At 38.5% G+C, this 17,479-nt stretch overlaps 1 protein-coding gene across 1 annotated transcript; it reads left to right on the plus strand.

The window, feature by feature from the left end:
* Window positions 1-3,090: 3,090 nt before the first annotated feature.
* Window positions 3,091-12,692, plus strand: LOC137288316 (myoneurin-like). The gene is made up of 5 exons (XM_067820780.1): window positions 3,091-3,172; window positions 4,492-5,593; window positions 9,107-9,276; window positions 9,984-10,332; window positions 11,392-12,692. Exons 2-5 carry the CDS (start codon window positions 4,498-4,500, stop codon window positions 12,516-12,518), a joined length of 2,742 nt encoding a protein of 913 aa, XP_067676881.1. The 5' UTR covers window positions 3,091-3,172; window positions 4,492-4,497; the 3' UTR covers window positions 12,519-12,692.
* The last annotated feature ends 4,787 nt before the right edge of the window (window positions 12,693-17,479 follow it).

The following is a 17,479-nucleotide window of genomic DNA, read 5'->3' on the forward strand; positions in this document are numbered from 1 at the left end:
GAATGTGGATTAGCCTGGTGGTTAAAGCATTTGCTCATGCCAAAGACCTGGGTTCGATTCCCTACATGGACATGCGAGGAGCCTGTTTCTGGTCAGGATATTGCTTCTTGAATAACCGTTACAGAATAAGATTTTTAAAATTGCAAAATAAATTCTCTGGGAACAGATAAGCAGATAACGTCCAAACCTTTATTAAATATGATTTCACCAATTCTAGATAAGCTCAATTCCTGAGAAATATTTGAATATATTTTTTCAGCATTCATCCCCTGGAGCCTGTTGTAAGGAACGTATAATGTGGAGAAAAAGTAGGGGAGCGTGAAATACGTAACGTTAATTGAGTGACTTGACGATTACTTCACGTGATGTTTGAAATGGCAGCGACGAGTTGTCAAAGAGACAATTTACTTCAGCATAAGGTGTTTAGGGGATGATACAACAAGAAACCAAAACCCAGATAAGCTGTATTATTTATTTTAAATTATTTTATTGTTAATGATACCTCAAAGTTCACTCAGTTTTATTGTTTATAATCCACGTGTTTCATTGCTAACACCGCCGATGTTCACATCGTTCGCATTGTTCGCATTGTTCTCGTCTGCAGTGTTCCAGTTTCTCAATCTTTATCCAAATGCAGCAGATCCGACACAGAGCCTGTATACTGCAGCACATCTACCTGTTGTTGCGAAGATCCTCCTTCAAACATCGAATTCTGTTGTCCATCTGTCTGTACTTCTTGGTTGGATCCTTCCAGTGCTGCTCTAGGCGGAGAATGTTGACTTCCGTGTTGGATCGTTGGACATAGTGTCCAGCCATACATCTGGGCCCACTTGCACAAAGCAATCTTAGCGCTACGACTGTCTTAAGCCCATGTTGAAGAATGGGAGTTACAATCATTGTAGCGTTAAGATCGCTTTGTGCAATTCAACCCTGGCCTTTGGGCCCCAGGGGCAGAGCAGCAGCTCGAACAACCCTCCGAACGTCGTCCTTTTATTCTTGCGCCAGACCTTCTTTCTGAGTCCTTCTCAGGATGCTCTGGGTGTAATAACATAAGCGCCCACGAATTCCTGTTGCTGGAAAGACACATATCGCACTGCGTTATGGGCTGAGAACTCAAAGTCCATCTGCACTGTGATCGGGTCCAGGTCAATGTTTCTCTGCTGTGCTTTGTCTTTGAGGTACAGGAACATCAGCACGTACGTTTCCTCTCTCTTGTCTGGAAGCAGGCAGTACACGAACAGGAACACGTGGCCTTGAACTTCGGCATGAACTGTGTATATCTGACAAAAGAGCTTGGGCGATGCATAAAAAGTACCATCACATTATATGCCGTCCGACGCCAGGCGTTAGAGGTTCCTCTCATGAAGATTAAAATGTGATCCCCCAGCTTGTGAAGGAAGTCCTCTCCTCCCTCAGTCTCGGCAAACTTACCCTTCAAGTTGATCTCTTGTCTTGATTTAGGCAATCTTTGCAGTGGAGTCTGTAGAGGATTGTCTCCATCGACTGTAACGACGGATTCTCGCTGAGAAGATCATCATTCTGACGTTACCTCGATATCTCTTCCCGTCTCTGTTTTTGCCATGACAAAATAACAAACAAAAAATGGACGCATCAATGAACACAGTATATGTAATTACTAATACCATTGAATAAATTGAGCATAAATAATAGTTAATGGTTTCATAATAGTTACCTCGTTTAACTCTATGAAAGATGTAATTTGTATGAATGAACGATCAGTTTTGATTTGATAGCTGCAACATCCATCTCAAATTCAGCAGCCTCGTGAGTATGTTGTACGCTGAGGACAGCTTCAAGAACTTCGTCCCGGGTGTTTACGCCGGCTGCACACCCGGGAACAACACAACTCCAATATAGTGTGTCATTTCTTGTTTTCTTAATCTGAATTGAAGTCCGTCGTAAAAAAAATTGTCCTCCTTTAAGTGTCTCAACCAAGGTAACTCGAACCTGTGTATTTGCCATATTTACAATGAACATGAGCATTTCAGTGAATATATATACGAGACGGTTACATCTTGAGTAAAGGATTTTCTTAAAGTAAAGGATAAATACCTATTCCCTACTCCGTGTTATGAAAACGTATACTCGAGACGATTACATTTCGAGTAAAACGGTTTACTTATTACCGTTTTGCTTTTCCGAATTATGAAAATTCGAGGTACGATAATGTCGGATTACGGTAACGATTTCTTGTTTTATCAGTTAACAAATGTCGCGGTCCCGGGACTCTCTCTCCCGGCTTAGAATTAAGAGCGTCTGTGTCTGTAATTAACGTTAACATACCACAAGCTCTTCTTTCTGAGACTCAGGTTCGGCAGTTGGGTGGCTAGCGGTTAATGGCGCCGACGGCACGAGTTTGATTCCCCAACATGGGTACAGTGCATGAAGCTCATTTCGGGTGTCCCCGCCGTGATATTGCTGGAACAATCAGCGTTAAACTAAACCCTCTTACTCACAGAATGAGTCGAACTTTCACTTTCACACAGCATTTAATCGAAGATTTTAAAGCTACTTCTGTCAATATGGTGTCCACACTTTCAATTCTAACATCGGCGATCTGTTAAGTCCAAATGAAATTACATGTTCGAAAAGCGAAAAATAACCAATTTCATATCATTGATGTATTCGTGTATCGGTCTATATAAGATATGCGACTTTGGCATATGTCACATGAGGAGATATTGTACTCCTATCTTTTGAATAACCAGATTCAGTAATTAATGTTTTTGAATGTAATATTTTATTAGTAATTAAGATATCCAATATCACTTTTACACGTAAATTATCTTTGTCTGAACCTTTGATATCTGTCACGTTGTTGCTTAGAAACTTACATTTGATCTTTAATTGATAATGGGTTAACAGAAATTGTGAACCAAACGAGTTTCATGAATTGATGATAATTACTTGAAGAAAAGGTATCTACTTATCATTCAAATCGAATGTCAACATAACCATTTTGACATAATATGATGATCTGACAACAAATAACGGTAAACATGCCACGGCTCAATGACGAATTTACGGTTAGAAGTGCCAAGGGACTTAACTCTTTCAACGGTAGGGGTTAACCTACATTTTTCAGCTCGAGGGAGACGATGGTCCGCCATATTGCCACAAATTCCATGCTAATTCTGCATAGTTTGCAAAGGTAATATGCATGAGTGAGTCTTTACATCTGCTTTTACAAACGCTCAAAGTCTTTGTACACTTGCATTACATAATATTACATGCTAAATGGCTAATGATCGGTAAATTAATTTGAGCGCCGCGAGCCGCCGCGAATGAGTTAACGGTACTGAAACGATAAGGGGTTACCCGCGGGTGCAACTTCTCGCCACGCGTTTGGGTGTCAAATAAACAATAGCTGATGTCATTTGTAAACAATACGAGAGTAATTAATCACGTGAAAGAGGCTCGAGACCATATCGCACGTGGTGCACAGTACATTGCAGGTGCGCGATATGTTTAGATGTCAATTTCATTTTAGTTTATGTCAGAACGGTGATATTTCAAATTGCACGATTCCATAATTTTATATATCTCTAGCAGTGGACCTGTATCGATATTGAAACGGGCATAAGATCCTTGTGATGTAGATTTAACCAAAGTTGTCAAAAATAAAATCTGGATGAATAGTAGGAATATATTATTGCGTTTACGTTGATTACCTGTCAAAATGTTACAGCTTGTCAATTTCATTTTGTTACGAATTTGCGATCCACTTTAGTGCAGTTTTGTTTTGTTTTTTTCTGGAACACAAATATGCAAATCTGCAGTCTGTTTGAATGTAACATTACACCAGTGCCAGTCACATTCATTATGTCTGATAATAATGATTACAAACATTGCAGATTCAGATGTTTCGAACAGATTATAGAGATATTGCTGTGACTAATTTTCAAGTGCATTCACCTTTCTCAACTTCAGATTTTAGCCTGAAGGTTTGTGAAATTTATGTTGAGGTTTCAATTCCACATAGCAAAATGGGTTGAAAACTACCATTGCCCGATGCCTGGGTTGAGAGGAATTCTCCAGACGGTCAAAAGAAAATATCCACATTAAGCTTTACCATGGTACAGTGGTGCCAAACTACTGAAGTGTTTTGATATATGTATTTTGATGACGAAATATCAATGCAGTTTCTACCAACTAACGTCTGATATATTTTCAAAGCATATTCATGGAACAACTTGCATTGTTTTTATTTCTTAAGTCACCATTTGCAACATTTTGATTTATTAGTTGTTCTGTTGTTTATAAATTGATCAAGATTATATCCCCCCCTCCCCCCACCTGCAAAAAAACAAAAAACATGAGACATGTTTTTAATGATGCATGAATTTGAAATAATTTTGTACTAAATATCTAATATTGGACAAAGCTTTGATAGATGATAGAACTTAGAAAATGAAAGATGATAGAAAACTTAAAAGTTGTATCTTGATTATTTTCTAAATATATTTGCAGGTAGCCATGGACAATGAAGATCCCAACCTCGTTAATGTTGGGATGGCAAACATAGCTGCCAATGGCATGGATAACATGGCCGCCTCCAGATTAGACAATATGGCTACATCAAGAATGGACAACATGGCGGCTAATAGACTGGATAGCATTGTTGCCAGGGGAATGGATATGAATGTTGGAGGATATGACAGCATGGTGAATCGAGGGTATGATACATTACAGGCAAGGAATATGGACAGTCTGGATCATCGTGGAATGAGTATTGGTGCGAGGGACTTGAACAACATGGCACCTAGTGGTATGGATGGGCTTGTGCCTCGCAGTATTGAAAGTATGCCCTCACATGGACTGACTGGTAGGAGTATAGACATTGCTGCAAACAGAGGCAGTGTCATGTCAAGGTCAGGCATGGATAACATGTCTGGCCAGAGTGTTGATAACCAGAATATGGATAACATACCACATAGTATGAGTTTGTCAAATCAAAGTATTGATAATATGTCAAATCGAAACATTGATAACATGTCGAATCGAAGCATGGATAACATGGTGCAACATAATGTTGATAACTTGTCTGTCAGATCAGTGAACAACATGTCTGGTGTGACTAGCATTGGAGGGGATGCACTGGCACGTGTTGACCGCATGACTGTTCAGCAGACAGTGTATGAGCATCGAACTCCAATGTCACAAGTCCCAAATGAGGCAAGTGAGGAAATGACAGCCTCAAAATTCGCAGAGAGAGTTAATGAAATTGTTCAGAATCTTGAAGAAAACATGGATGAAAATTATTCAGAACGGAGTAAAAAGGAGGATTTGTCAGGGGAAGATTCCCAGAAGTCCAGTTCAAATGTGGCGACAAAGTTTGTGCACATCATTGATGATCATTCGGAAAACTTCCGTCACCAGCTCCACCAACAGTGGTTGAAAGGCCAACATTGTGACCTTGTTGTAAAGGTCAAGGACAAAGAGTTCAAGGTTCATTCGTGTGTTCTCGCAGCATTCAGTCCAGTACTTTGTCACTTGAAGAAGAACATGTCTCTCTGTATACCAGAAGTGGAACATGCCGCTATTGCACCGCTTATCAAGATGATGTACACAGGTAAGTCAGGAAAGCCTTGTTGCTTCACCACCAGTGAATATCTGTGTTAGAATTGTTCTTCAGCAACCTGTGCATGTTGTACGAGGTGACTGGGATCGGGTAGTCGGACTCACTGACTTGCTAGACACTTCATTATATCCAAATTACAGAGATTGATGCTCATGATGTTGGTCACTGGATTGTCTGGACCAGACTCAATTGTTTACAGACTGCTGCCACTTAGCTGGAATATTGGTGTGTGTGGTGTTTAACTCCAACCAGACCAAACCTTAACCATGTCAACTCAATTTTTAGCTTTGGGTATCATCTGAGTATTTCAGTGCAAGTGTATTCAAAACTTTTTAACTTACCTTTGATTTTCCCATACAGATAGGTCTACTCTCATTTGTGAGAACTCCCAATTGTGAGACTCCCAGTTGTGAGACAATGGACTAACTATGGGTAATTAGCAAACACACCTTACTCCCTGATCTGATTGAGTGGATTAACCATAGCTAATTAAAGTTAACTATGTAACTGAACCTTGTGAAAAGAACAGACATTGTATTGTAAAAAATAACATTTAGTGACACAAAGACCATGCAGTATATTGATTCATATTATAGCATTGAACAAAGTTCAGTTTTGGTAAATTTTGTAACTTTTAGAGTTACTTTGTGAATAATCACATTTCATTGGATAAACCAATTTTTCTTAGGATGTTTACAGAAATATTAATATTTGGAAAGAAATTGATGTCAAGGGGCATTTAGTGCTGGACAGAATAATATAATGTGGAGTGTATCTTTCAATTCAATAACAACGTCCTGATGTAATGGGCAACCTGTGGTTTGAAATTCTAAATTTTGTTAACCAGAGTCAATTGCAATAAGGTAGATAGATAGGATATTTATAGATATGATATTTATATAGCGCACATATCCACACACTAGTGCATGCTCAAGGTGCTGGTATTTTTCCCTCGATCACTGGATGTCAATCTCAACAGCACTTGGTATTTCAATCTCAACTCCCTGGGGAGTATACAACTCTTGCTGCCACTAGGTGCACCGAGTTTATTGTGGCTCTCTCATCCTAACGAGGTACCCAATTGACGGCTGGGTGGACTGGGACACATAGTCACAGCACTTTGTCCAAGTTTACTACACGTACCCGCAACTAGGTGTATGTACGTGTTCATGTGGCCACCATCTGGTCATATACCAATGGATTCATGGGTTCTTTTAAGTGCACAGGGCTGTATACTGTACACTAGGGGTTGTGACAACACTGAAAGAGTCTGCACACAAAGTTGACTCCCAGGTTTTTACACCCAGTCACAGGTGGGCTCGATCCCGAAACCTCAACCTCGCTGGATCACTAGCCTGACGCCTTGGTTGACACATGTCATCGGTTCCCAATTGCGCAGATCGATGCTCATGTTGTTGATCATTGGATTGTCTGATCCAGACTCGATTATTTACAGACCGCCGCCATATAGCTGGAATACTGCTGAATGCGGCGTAAAACTAAACTCACTCACTCACTCACTCACTCACTCACTCACTCACTCACTCACTCACTCACTCACTCACTCACTCACTCACTCACTCACTCACTCACTCACTCACTCACTCACTCACTCACTCACTCACTCACTCACTCACTCACCAATGGGATTGAATTATTTTGCATTATTTTGAGGCCCAACAATGCTAGGTACAGATTGGGTGAGCGATATATAATACTCTTGAAAATGATTGAAAGTTAAAATCAGCATATGATGAATATAAATTGTAACATTATTAAAATGTGGTTTTAAATTTGCTATCAGAACAACATTTAATTGCAATAACTGTATAACTATTACTTAGGTAAATGTATCTATTAACCTTTGACTGCTCTTTTCGATCACCTTTATATCGCAGGCCCTAGCAAGTATCAGTGTCGACCTGGAAGCTCCACATCTTTGATAACAATCCCCCACCACATATTTAACATGAAATTGGGGATATGGCAAATCAGGCTTGGTGACCTTGACCTTCATTTCAAGGTCACAAGGGGACTTTAACATTTTATCCATGCCAGCAAGATATCTCAAAAACCGTTCACTGGATTTTTTTCATGTTCCATACCAAGCTTCACCCAGGGAAGGCACAGGGCCTTGTTGATTTTGCTAACCTTCACTTAATTTTCAAGGTTACAGTGACACTTTGAAGATTTCAACATGTTAAGATTGTCAGTGAGATATCTCTAGACCAGTTCACTAGATTTTCTTCATTGACTTTCAAGATTTCCCTTGAGTGCTCTTCAATAAGCACTTTCTTTATTATTTTTTTGCATATTTCATACACCAAGACATTCATGTCAATGTGAAAGAGAATCTTGAAAATATTTGTGAGTTTGAACAGTTACAGAGCAAGCTATCAAGAGAAGTTGAATGGTCATGTTGAGTGTCATCATTAATTACGGCCTTCACTTTCATTACTTTTTAAGTTTGATTTGACAATTTGACAATTGATGTCACCTTAGTGACAATTCTTGCCTAGTTCATTAAAATTTTCTATATCGATGTTCATTACTATAAACAATAAAAGTGTTAATTCACTCATTTATGAACTACACCTCCTGTGGGTATTCTTCTGCAGCAGAGCTGTTCCCACTTTCACTGTGGGGATGTGGGAGCACCACCTGTGTGCACTGAACCATTAATTAATGCATCTCACAACTGGGAGTTCTCACAAATGGGAGGACACCTTCATATATTTTGAAGTCGTCTCAACTCACCGTTTAACTTATTGTTTCACCTGAAAGTTTCAATACAGGTATTTTAAGAACTTGCTGCCTCACCTTTTAGCTTTTTCAATGCAGGTATATTCAAAACTTACCTTTTAAGGTGGTATGTTACTTATGTTCTTAAACTTGGTATCTCTGCATGTCCATGAATATATTCAGTGATGCTGCAGGATAACAAGTGATATTAACATCGTAGCTGATTATGTGGAATTTTTTTGGCCAGAATTACAGGTGTACTTCTGAAACAACTCCATCACGAATGCCGGACAAGCTATTTCACTCTATGATACTTCTCAGCGAAAATGTTTACATCTTGTATGCATTATTTGCATTGAATTTGACCAAAACTGAATGAAAAGTTTCCAGCACTTATCAGGTTAGTCAACCCCTTCTTGTAGTGTTTCGGAAGAACTCCATGTTAAAAACTTATATTTATCCTGTGGACAAAAAACCCATTTCTGCATTAAAGACAAATCAAATGTTAGACATAGTATCATTATCATTGTCATGAGGTTTTTAATTTCTTTTTGTTTCAGTTGTCTTCTTAAACTACACAAACACTTTTCTAATCTTGATTTATGGATACAAGGGAAGTGTGAGGCATGACATTGTGTACATCAAAAGTACCGCTTTGTGATCTCATACAGGCCATAACTTATGAGATCGCACAAATCGAGGTCATCCACTAATATGCGTCACGGTTCTGTTTGTAAATATTTATCAATATGCTGTTTGTAGGAATTCTGTGTTTTGACTTGGCTGTTGCCCCATACGTTGCCATGGCAGCCAAACGTCTGATGTTGTCGGACATCTACACAGCATGTGAAGACTACATCAACCAGTGCCACAAGTCGGGTCTGGAGGCTGGGGATGTGCATCCCGACCTTCTTGCTACGGGAGGAGTACAGGTAGGAATGTCTGCAGGTAATGCCTGGCATCTGCTTTTATGACATACAAGGTCTTGGTAGGGTGGTGGGGTAGCTTACTGGTTAAAGCGTTCGCTTGTCATGCCAAAGACCTGGGTTCGATTCCACACGTGGGCACAGTGTGTGAAGCCCATTTCCTGTGTCCCCCTCCATGATATTTATGGAATACTGTTAAAAGTAGCGTCAAACTAAACACACTCATGCATATTTTCACTTTTTCACTCACTCACTCACTCACTCCAAGGTCTTATAAGATCTGCGGTTAACATTGATGGACACTTCCAAATTTGATGCCAAAGTGACAAATAAGATGTTTGTTGCGATTTCGTTTTTCATTTATAGTCGTGGGGTAGCCTAGAGGTTAAAGCATTCATTCGTTGCACCAAAGATGTGTTGATTCCCCTCATGGGCACAGTGTGTATAGTCCATTTCTGGTGTCACCTTCCTTGATATTGCTAAAAGCGGTGTAAAACTAAGTTTTTTATCATCACTACATAAATCAGGGTTAATATTTGTTCCCAGCAGGATTGTGTAGATCCGTGGTCATGCTGGTGATCACTTGATTGTCTGGTCCACAGACTGCTGCCGAGTGTGGCGTTAACCAACCAGCCTAGTAAGATAATTCTCATTATTAACATTTCTTGCAGGTCCCTGACTATGTATAACATGTGATATATACCTGTTGCCAGGTGACTATAAAGAAGTATGGTGTGGATGGATACAATGCAGAGTACAGTCGAGACAAATCCACACAGATGTCAGAAGACGAGCAGGAGTTCGACCGGCCCGTTAAACGACGTGGAAGACCAAGGCGGAAATACAAGAAGAAGTATGCAAAGAGGGGTCGCCCACCCAAAACGAAAATAGCAACTGTTCCCTCCGAGCCCCAGCCTGATAGTGAGGTTGATGGATGTGATGGTGCAGTGAAGACAGAGGTGAGTGAGGAGAAGGTCACGCTACAACCAGCGGACGATGAAGATGAGGAGGTGAATATAGAGGATGAGGAAGATGTGGAGGATGAGGAGGAATACATACCAGGTGGGATGTTATTATTATAACCTTTGACCTTCCAGAAAATATGGCTTGTATTGAATAAGTGATTCCTTTTGTTTAAGTCTTCAAGAGAGCCATTTAGATGTAATTGTGGTCGTTTGTAATTTTTTAAAGACAATTTACAGAATCAAGATCAACAGCTGCATGTAACTAATAAAGAATGTATTAATGCAAAATTTAGTTTTAAACTATTTCTATTGGCACCCAAGTGTAATGATGTTTCTATTTATTTATATCTACCAAGATTCTACCTTAACGGAAAATTATCCCTGATATTTATAACTCAAATCTGTAGGAGGGCCAGTCCCTTATGAATCAGGTTTGTAGTGTTAGATCATTGTCTTCAAGTGGGGATTTCAGGTCAGATCAAAATTCTAATGCATCTTTATCTCTGCACAGCAGTTTTGCAGCTATACGAGTGAGTGAGAATGGTTTTACACTGCTTTTAGCAATATTTCAGTAATATCAGGGCGGAGGACACCAGGAATGGGCTTCTCACATTATGCCCATGTGGGAAATCAAAACTGGATCTTTGCATGATGAGTGAAGGCTTTTTCCATGGGGCTACAAAACCGCCCCTGAACCTATATGAAGAGTCTGCACAGTCAAATCTTGAAGAAAAGACCAGTGAAGGTCTGGGGTGGAATAGGCCTTCAGCAACCCTTGCTTGCCATAAAAGGTGACTGCTTGTCGTAAGAGGCAACTAACAGGATCAGCTAGTCAGCCTTGCTGACTTGTTGACACATGTCATTGGTTAACATTTGCGCAGATCGATGCTCATGCTGTTGATCACTGGATTGTCTGGTCCAGACTTGATTATTTACAGACTGACGCCATATAACTGGAATATTGCTGCGGCGTAAAACTAAACTCACTCACTTGAACAGAAAGTCCAATGGCTGATAACATGGGCATCGATCTATGTTGATACAATGACATTGATATAACTTGGATCTTCATTAGTTCACTTTTGAACTAACTGGAATCAGGGCCAGCTCTGTATGTTCAGTCAACGTGAAAATGTATCAATGTTTTCAATTTCAGATGAGGAGGAAAAGAAGTCGTATGAAAGTCGGCGTCGAATGTGGCAACACAAGAAGGGCACTGCCGTCATGAAGTGGCTCATGGGCCGTCGGAAACAGAAGGTTAAACCGAAACACACCAAGCGTGATAAGACAGGGAAGCTAAAATGTCCTGGATGCTCAGCAACTTTTGAAACATCAGACGACCTCCAGAACCACATAGAAACCAGCTCGGAACACAATGCCTTCCGATGCACCCAATGTGGCGTGGCATATATCCGCAAGTCGAATCTCACGCGTCATATGCGAACAGTTCATTCAAACGCCTTTCACTTAAAATGCAGGTCGTGTAACATTGTAACTAAGACAGAACGTGAGCTGCGTAACCATTGTCTTGAGGTACACAACAACAGTAGCCCGTTCGAGTGTGAGGAAGAGGGGTGTAATTATCGCACGTACAAGTACGACTTCCTGCGACGGCACAAGCAGATTCACAGTGAACAACGGGACTATGTATGTGATAAGTGCGGCAAAACATTTTCTCAACAAGCAGGATTGCTCAGTCATCACCGGACATGCTACCATCTTCAGGAATACCTCTGTGATGTCTGTGGCCAGGCTTTTAATCATTACCAGAGCATGAAATCCCATCGGCGGAGCATCCATTATGGAGAGCGACCGTTCATGTGTACTGACTGTGGAACCCGCTTCAGCGATCACCGGAATTTGAAGCGTCACAGACGAATACATGAAAACGCTTTTCCGTACTCGTGTCAGATCTGCGGACAAAAGTACAGACATTCAAATTCTCTCAAAGCGCATATGAAGAAACACAGTGATGTCATGTCTGCTGAGGCTGCAGCTACGACGGCACTAATCAGCTCCTACACCAACGCTGACGTAGAGATGACCGCCCAGTATTCTCACCCACCACCACCGCTACCATTACCACCAATGCCACTTAACCATTTGCATGAATATTATGCCAATGCGTGCGATAAGTACGTTCCAATGACAAGTATGAATTCTGTGGCTCCACAAGCTATACCTGTTGCCTCCCACCCAAATCCTACGGCCTTGAATAGTACCGTGACCTCGGTTGGCCTTGACACATTGGCTGACCTCTGTCTCTCATCATCTGTCGTGTGAAATAAGAGTTCTACCTGACACTGGATCAGTGATGATTGTTATTGTTTAAGAGTAACACGATTCCAAAAACACTATCAAACACATTATTCCTAGAGCCAGACCAGTTTTATCTCTTATTTTATGGATCTGCTGGTGGTATTTTTTATTCCAAGAATAAAAAAAAAAAAAAAAAAATTCAGAATATTTGCCTCGAACACCTCAGCAAGAGTGAACTTGAAAAAGAATGCGTTTAAAAGACTGTCCCTCCTGCCTGTAGGATTTCTTAGGACAAAAATCTGTGAAGCAAGAAATAAAACTGGTCTGGCCTAAAGCTAGATATGAAGGTTGGGTTACCGTTAAATGTAAATAAATATTTGTTGCTCTTATGTAACAATCCTGCATATCACAAATTATTAGAGTATTAGTAGAGAGTACATTGCTCAGAAGTAGTACAGGGCCCTTATTCTCGAAACGTTTGTAGCCCTAAGAATTCTTAACTTTGATCGTAGTCTATGTCTAAGAATGGGGTTTCGAACGTTTTGAGAATAGCTAGCCTGATGTGTATAAAAATCTTAAGAAACATAAGGCTATAAACATGAGCAGAATGTCTCTGCGTTGATATGAAGGATTTCCTTGACTGCTTATTTATATATGAATTTCAGAACATATATACAATTTTAAGTGGTTTGCTATTTGTTTCTGTTGATGATCAGAAAAATTTGACTTGTTTTGTTAAGTTTGAGATGAAAGAAATCTTTTTCTACGATAATGAATATAACTAAACATCAGTACAATCAGTTTGTCAAAAGGCAGTATGAATGAAACTGACACTGTTTGTTGACTGTTAATTTGTTTTACCTCTTATCAATGATTAGGGAGAGTCACCCCAATCATTCAGGAATATGAGAAAAAAAAGACCTGCCATTTCATGCATTTTCACTGCTTCTGGGTGTGACATTAACATAATTAAAAAAAATAATTGTACATGGCTCTGTGAAGTCATAAATGCACAGATGTGGGTGTCATCTTGTATTGGCATGTAGCCACAGGAACCCGATAACGCACTGTAGACCATAGACCTACACACCCGTCATATATATTAATATATATGACTTGAGTGTATATCTATGGTCTGTGTTTAACCTACAGTGCAATATTGGGTTCCTGTGTGAGAATGTTATGCGTTTTCATTGTGTTTCAGTATAGATCATTTGAAAAAAACAAATATCTGTGGACAGACTAAACCCAAATTGTACCACAGATAAGATTATGCATAGATATAACAGTGATGGGTTTAATTTAATTTAAATTTGTTTTAAATATTGATTTCCATAATGAAGTACCAAAAATCCATAATTGAAGTTGTTGTGGAATTAAGAAACTAAGCAGAACAAATATCTTAAAATTTAAGATTTTTGTCATTTTTGAGGTTTGTACTGAAATTTATTTTTTAAAATGTATCTTTTTCACTTTGTGTGTTGATGTTTTATTTTTTATTTACAAAAATTACGGAAATGTAGAAATATGAAGTAGTGTGAAGATTAATGTATTTTATGTTTTATGTTCTGTTATTTATAACATTGAGGTGTTAAGTCTAAAGTGTCATGTTGAAGGGATCAACAAACCTTTTTTTACAACCATGTGCTGTGATTGTTTTGTAAGATTTTAATTCATGGGTATGCTTTGTTATAGAAATCCGAGCTGGGACTGCTTATTAAATATGTCAATGACAGGTGATATGTTTATTCTTGAACTGTAAGTCTTGCAAGTTTGATTGAGGGATTTCTGGGCACTTATTCCAGGTATCATGACAATAGTTGTACTGCCAAGCTGATCATAACTCCCCCGTTTTAAGGTAGACTTATGACATTTGTAGTACTAAGATGATTGTAACACCATGATGCTAAGGTTGACTTATGATATTTGTAGTACTAAGGTGATTGTAAGATTATTATAACACAATGATATTAAGATCGACGTACAATATTGTATTAGTGCAAAGATGATTGTAACATTATATTTTTAAGGTAGACTTAAGATATTTGTAGTGCTAAGGTGATAATAAGATGATTATAGCACAATAATGTTAAGGTAGTCTTATGATATTTGTAGTGCTAAGGTGATAATAAGATGATTATAGCACAATAATGTTAAGGTAATCTTATGATATTTGTAGTGCTAAGGTGATAGTAAGATGATAATAGCACAATAATGTTAAGGTAGTCTTATGATGTTTGTAGTGCTGATGTTCAGATAGACTTGTGATAGTTGTACAACAAAGCTTACGAGTTGTATTTACCAAATTGGTCAAGACTAGATGACTCAGCGATGGACCTATGACAGTTCATCAGTGCAGCTCCCATACTTTAACAAAGACTTGCAATAATTTATTTACTAAGATGATCGTAACCCGGAACATTAAGATAGACTTGTGAGTTGTGCTTAGCAAAGACTTGCGATAGTAGGAGTATCAAGTTGAATATGACTCCCATACTATAACATACATTTTTATGATGGTCAGTTTTAACCTGCATGGTTTAGTACACAATTTAGGTAGTCACACCGCAACAAACAGTTTGTGGAAAGGGTTCAAAGACTGCAATATTTTAATCCCACAAAATCCATTTTTTAGAATTCTTTTGTTGACAGTTTTTGTTATTAATGTTTCCATGAACTTAGTATGTTTGTGTTACTTTCAAAAAAGAGTCTATATTTTGTTTACATGTTTTAAAGCTAGATGTTGGCTAAGCAACAATGTGGAGTGGAACCTTTTGATATAGTCCTGTAACCATACCATGTTTTACCAGGAAGGGCATTTATAGGTTTCAGAAGTCTTTTTCTTGCCACGAACTCAAACTGATCTGATTTATACACATTGTTTCATCAGTTAGAATACTGAAAGTCTTTTCCATGTATACTGAACAGCAAAGAAATGCAAATTAAAAAAAGAAAGTAATCTCATAAAAGTAAGCATTCGTGTTTATTTACAAACTGAACAAAAAGCCAGAGTTACGTTTCTTTCCCTATTCAGTATATACTTTACCATGATTACATATGAAGTTATAGATACTTGCTATCATTGTATCAACATTTAGCCAATATTTATATACTCACAAAATATATGAAGTTTGCATAAAACTTGCTGAGTGAATGAGTGAGTAAGTTTAGTTTGCGGCCGCTTTGTGCAATATTCCAGCAATATCATGGCAGGGGAAACCAGAAATGGGCTTCACAGATTGCACCAATGTACCAATGTGGGGATTCAAGCCTGGGTTTTCATTGAGATGAGCAAATGCCTTAACCACTTGGCTATCTTTCACTTACTGATCTGTCATATCAGGACAAAGTTGTGAGTCACTTAAAAAATCAGTTCACTAATTCTTTCAGTGGACTGTAAAAAGATATTTTAGCTATAGCTGTTTGCAGTGAAAATGTACCAGTGAAGATCACTTTAAGAAAAAAAAAATAAAAAAAATAAAGTGAAATTAAGATTGCAAATCATCATAATTTGACTTTGCCAGTTCAACGTTTCAGCTTAGGATGCTAGTTGTGTAATAAATGATCGTAGTTTCAAATCACTTTTATTGGTTTCCATTTATTATTGGTAAGCACAGTAGTTAGAACAGTGAAACAAATGTATGTCTTGTTGACATTCGTATGACATCCTGTTTTATTTGACATTCAGTTCGAAGTTTCGGTATTCCTCTTATTGCAGAGGTGTGCACCCATGTACTACATAGGTTTTGCTATGAGTTAAAAATGAAAACAAAATTAGAAAAAAACAAACCTGTGATGAGTGTTAACTTCGATTAACCTAACTTGTTCTCAGTGTTTCAGTTGGCAAGGTACAATTATGAGGATTTGCAATCTTACGCTCACTTTATTTGATTTTCATAGCTGTTTAAAGTGAAATTCACTGGCATGTTTTCCCTGCAAACACACTATAACTTGATCATCCAGTAGAGTCCATGCTATGTTTGTTGCCTGCTTGCAAGATTCTAATGTGAACAACCATTGTGAGTCTGTTTTTTAAACACGTTTAATCTGTTAATTTTTTGACAATGGAAGTTTGTGTGAGATGTAGTTGTTTGCAGTTTTTGTTGTTTTCTTTTACTTTCCTTGTCTTAATGAATGGTAGGAATCCTGAAGTGATTCCATAATCAGGCTGATTCACGATTTGAACCCACCACAATCCTGGGACCCTGGCGGACAAGGGAGGCAATCTGTGGAGTCTTTGATAACTTGGCCCCCATGTCTAGTCACATGTATGAGTGAGTAAGTATTGTGTCATGCTGGTGTATCAATATTTCAGCAATACAAGGTGGTGATCACCAGAAATGTGCTTTACGCATTGTACCCATGTGGGGAATTGAGCTTGTGTCTTGGGCAAGATGAGTGAACTTATGAATCACTAGGTTACCAAACTGGCCCAGGCAATATTAGAGTATTCCAATTTTTGTCAGACACTTTACAGATGACTTGTGATATAATAAACCAACAAAATGAACTTGTAGCAAATCAAAATGTTGTATGTATTATCATATTCTATCAAAAATATTCATATCTGCAAAGTAGACATTGATCAAATATTTTTCCAATTTGTTCTGTCAATGTTTTCAATTTTGAATGTCGTGTTTATATGTTTAGAGTTCATTTTTATTACAGTAATCATTATGTAAAATTTGTATTTGATGTTACAAGTGTGCTACATCTATAACATATATTAAATAGTGCTGTCTTAATGATATTGTGATATGTAATATAATATATATATAAATATATATGATATTGTACTACAGACAAATGTGCTTAACCTTACCTAACTTTCAACCTGATTACCCCTATCAAAAGGAGTATAAATCCACAAGTAGGGCCTGTCTGATTTGCTAAGTGGCCCTGAAGATGGATTTTCTAGACACCTTGACGTGTGCATCACCTGTAGTTGTATTATCCAGTGCTTTTAGCTGTTACTCCAGTGTCTA

Source organism: Haliotis asinina, chromosome 1 (genome assembly GCF_037392515.1).
Source record: "Haliotis asinina isolate JCU_RB_2024 chromosome 1, JCU_Hal_asi_v2, whole genome shotgun sequence".
NCBI classification, from domain to species: domain Eukaryota; kingdom Metazoa; phylum Mollusca; class Gastropoda; order Lepetellida; family Haliotidae; genus Haliotis; species Haliotis asinina.

What these genes read in the sequence shown, in the direction of transcription:
- LOC137288316 (XM_067820780.1), top strand. Translation starts at nt 4,498, where the DNA reads ATGGACAATGAAGATCCCAACCTCGTTAATGTTGGGATGGCAAACATA. An exon ending in TTGCTACGGGAGGAGTACAG is followed by an intron (nt 9,277 to 9,983) that starts GTAGGAATGTCT and finishes ACCTGTTGCCAG; the next exon opens with GTGACTATAAAGAAGTATGG. An exon ending in TGAGGAGGAATACATACCAG is followed by an intron (nt 10,333 to 11,391) that starts GTGGGATGTTAT and finishes TTTCAATTTCAG; the next exon opens with ATGAGGAGGAAAAGAAGTCG.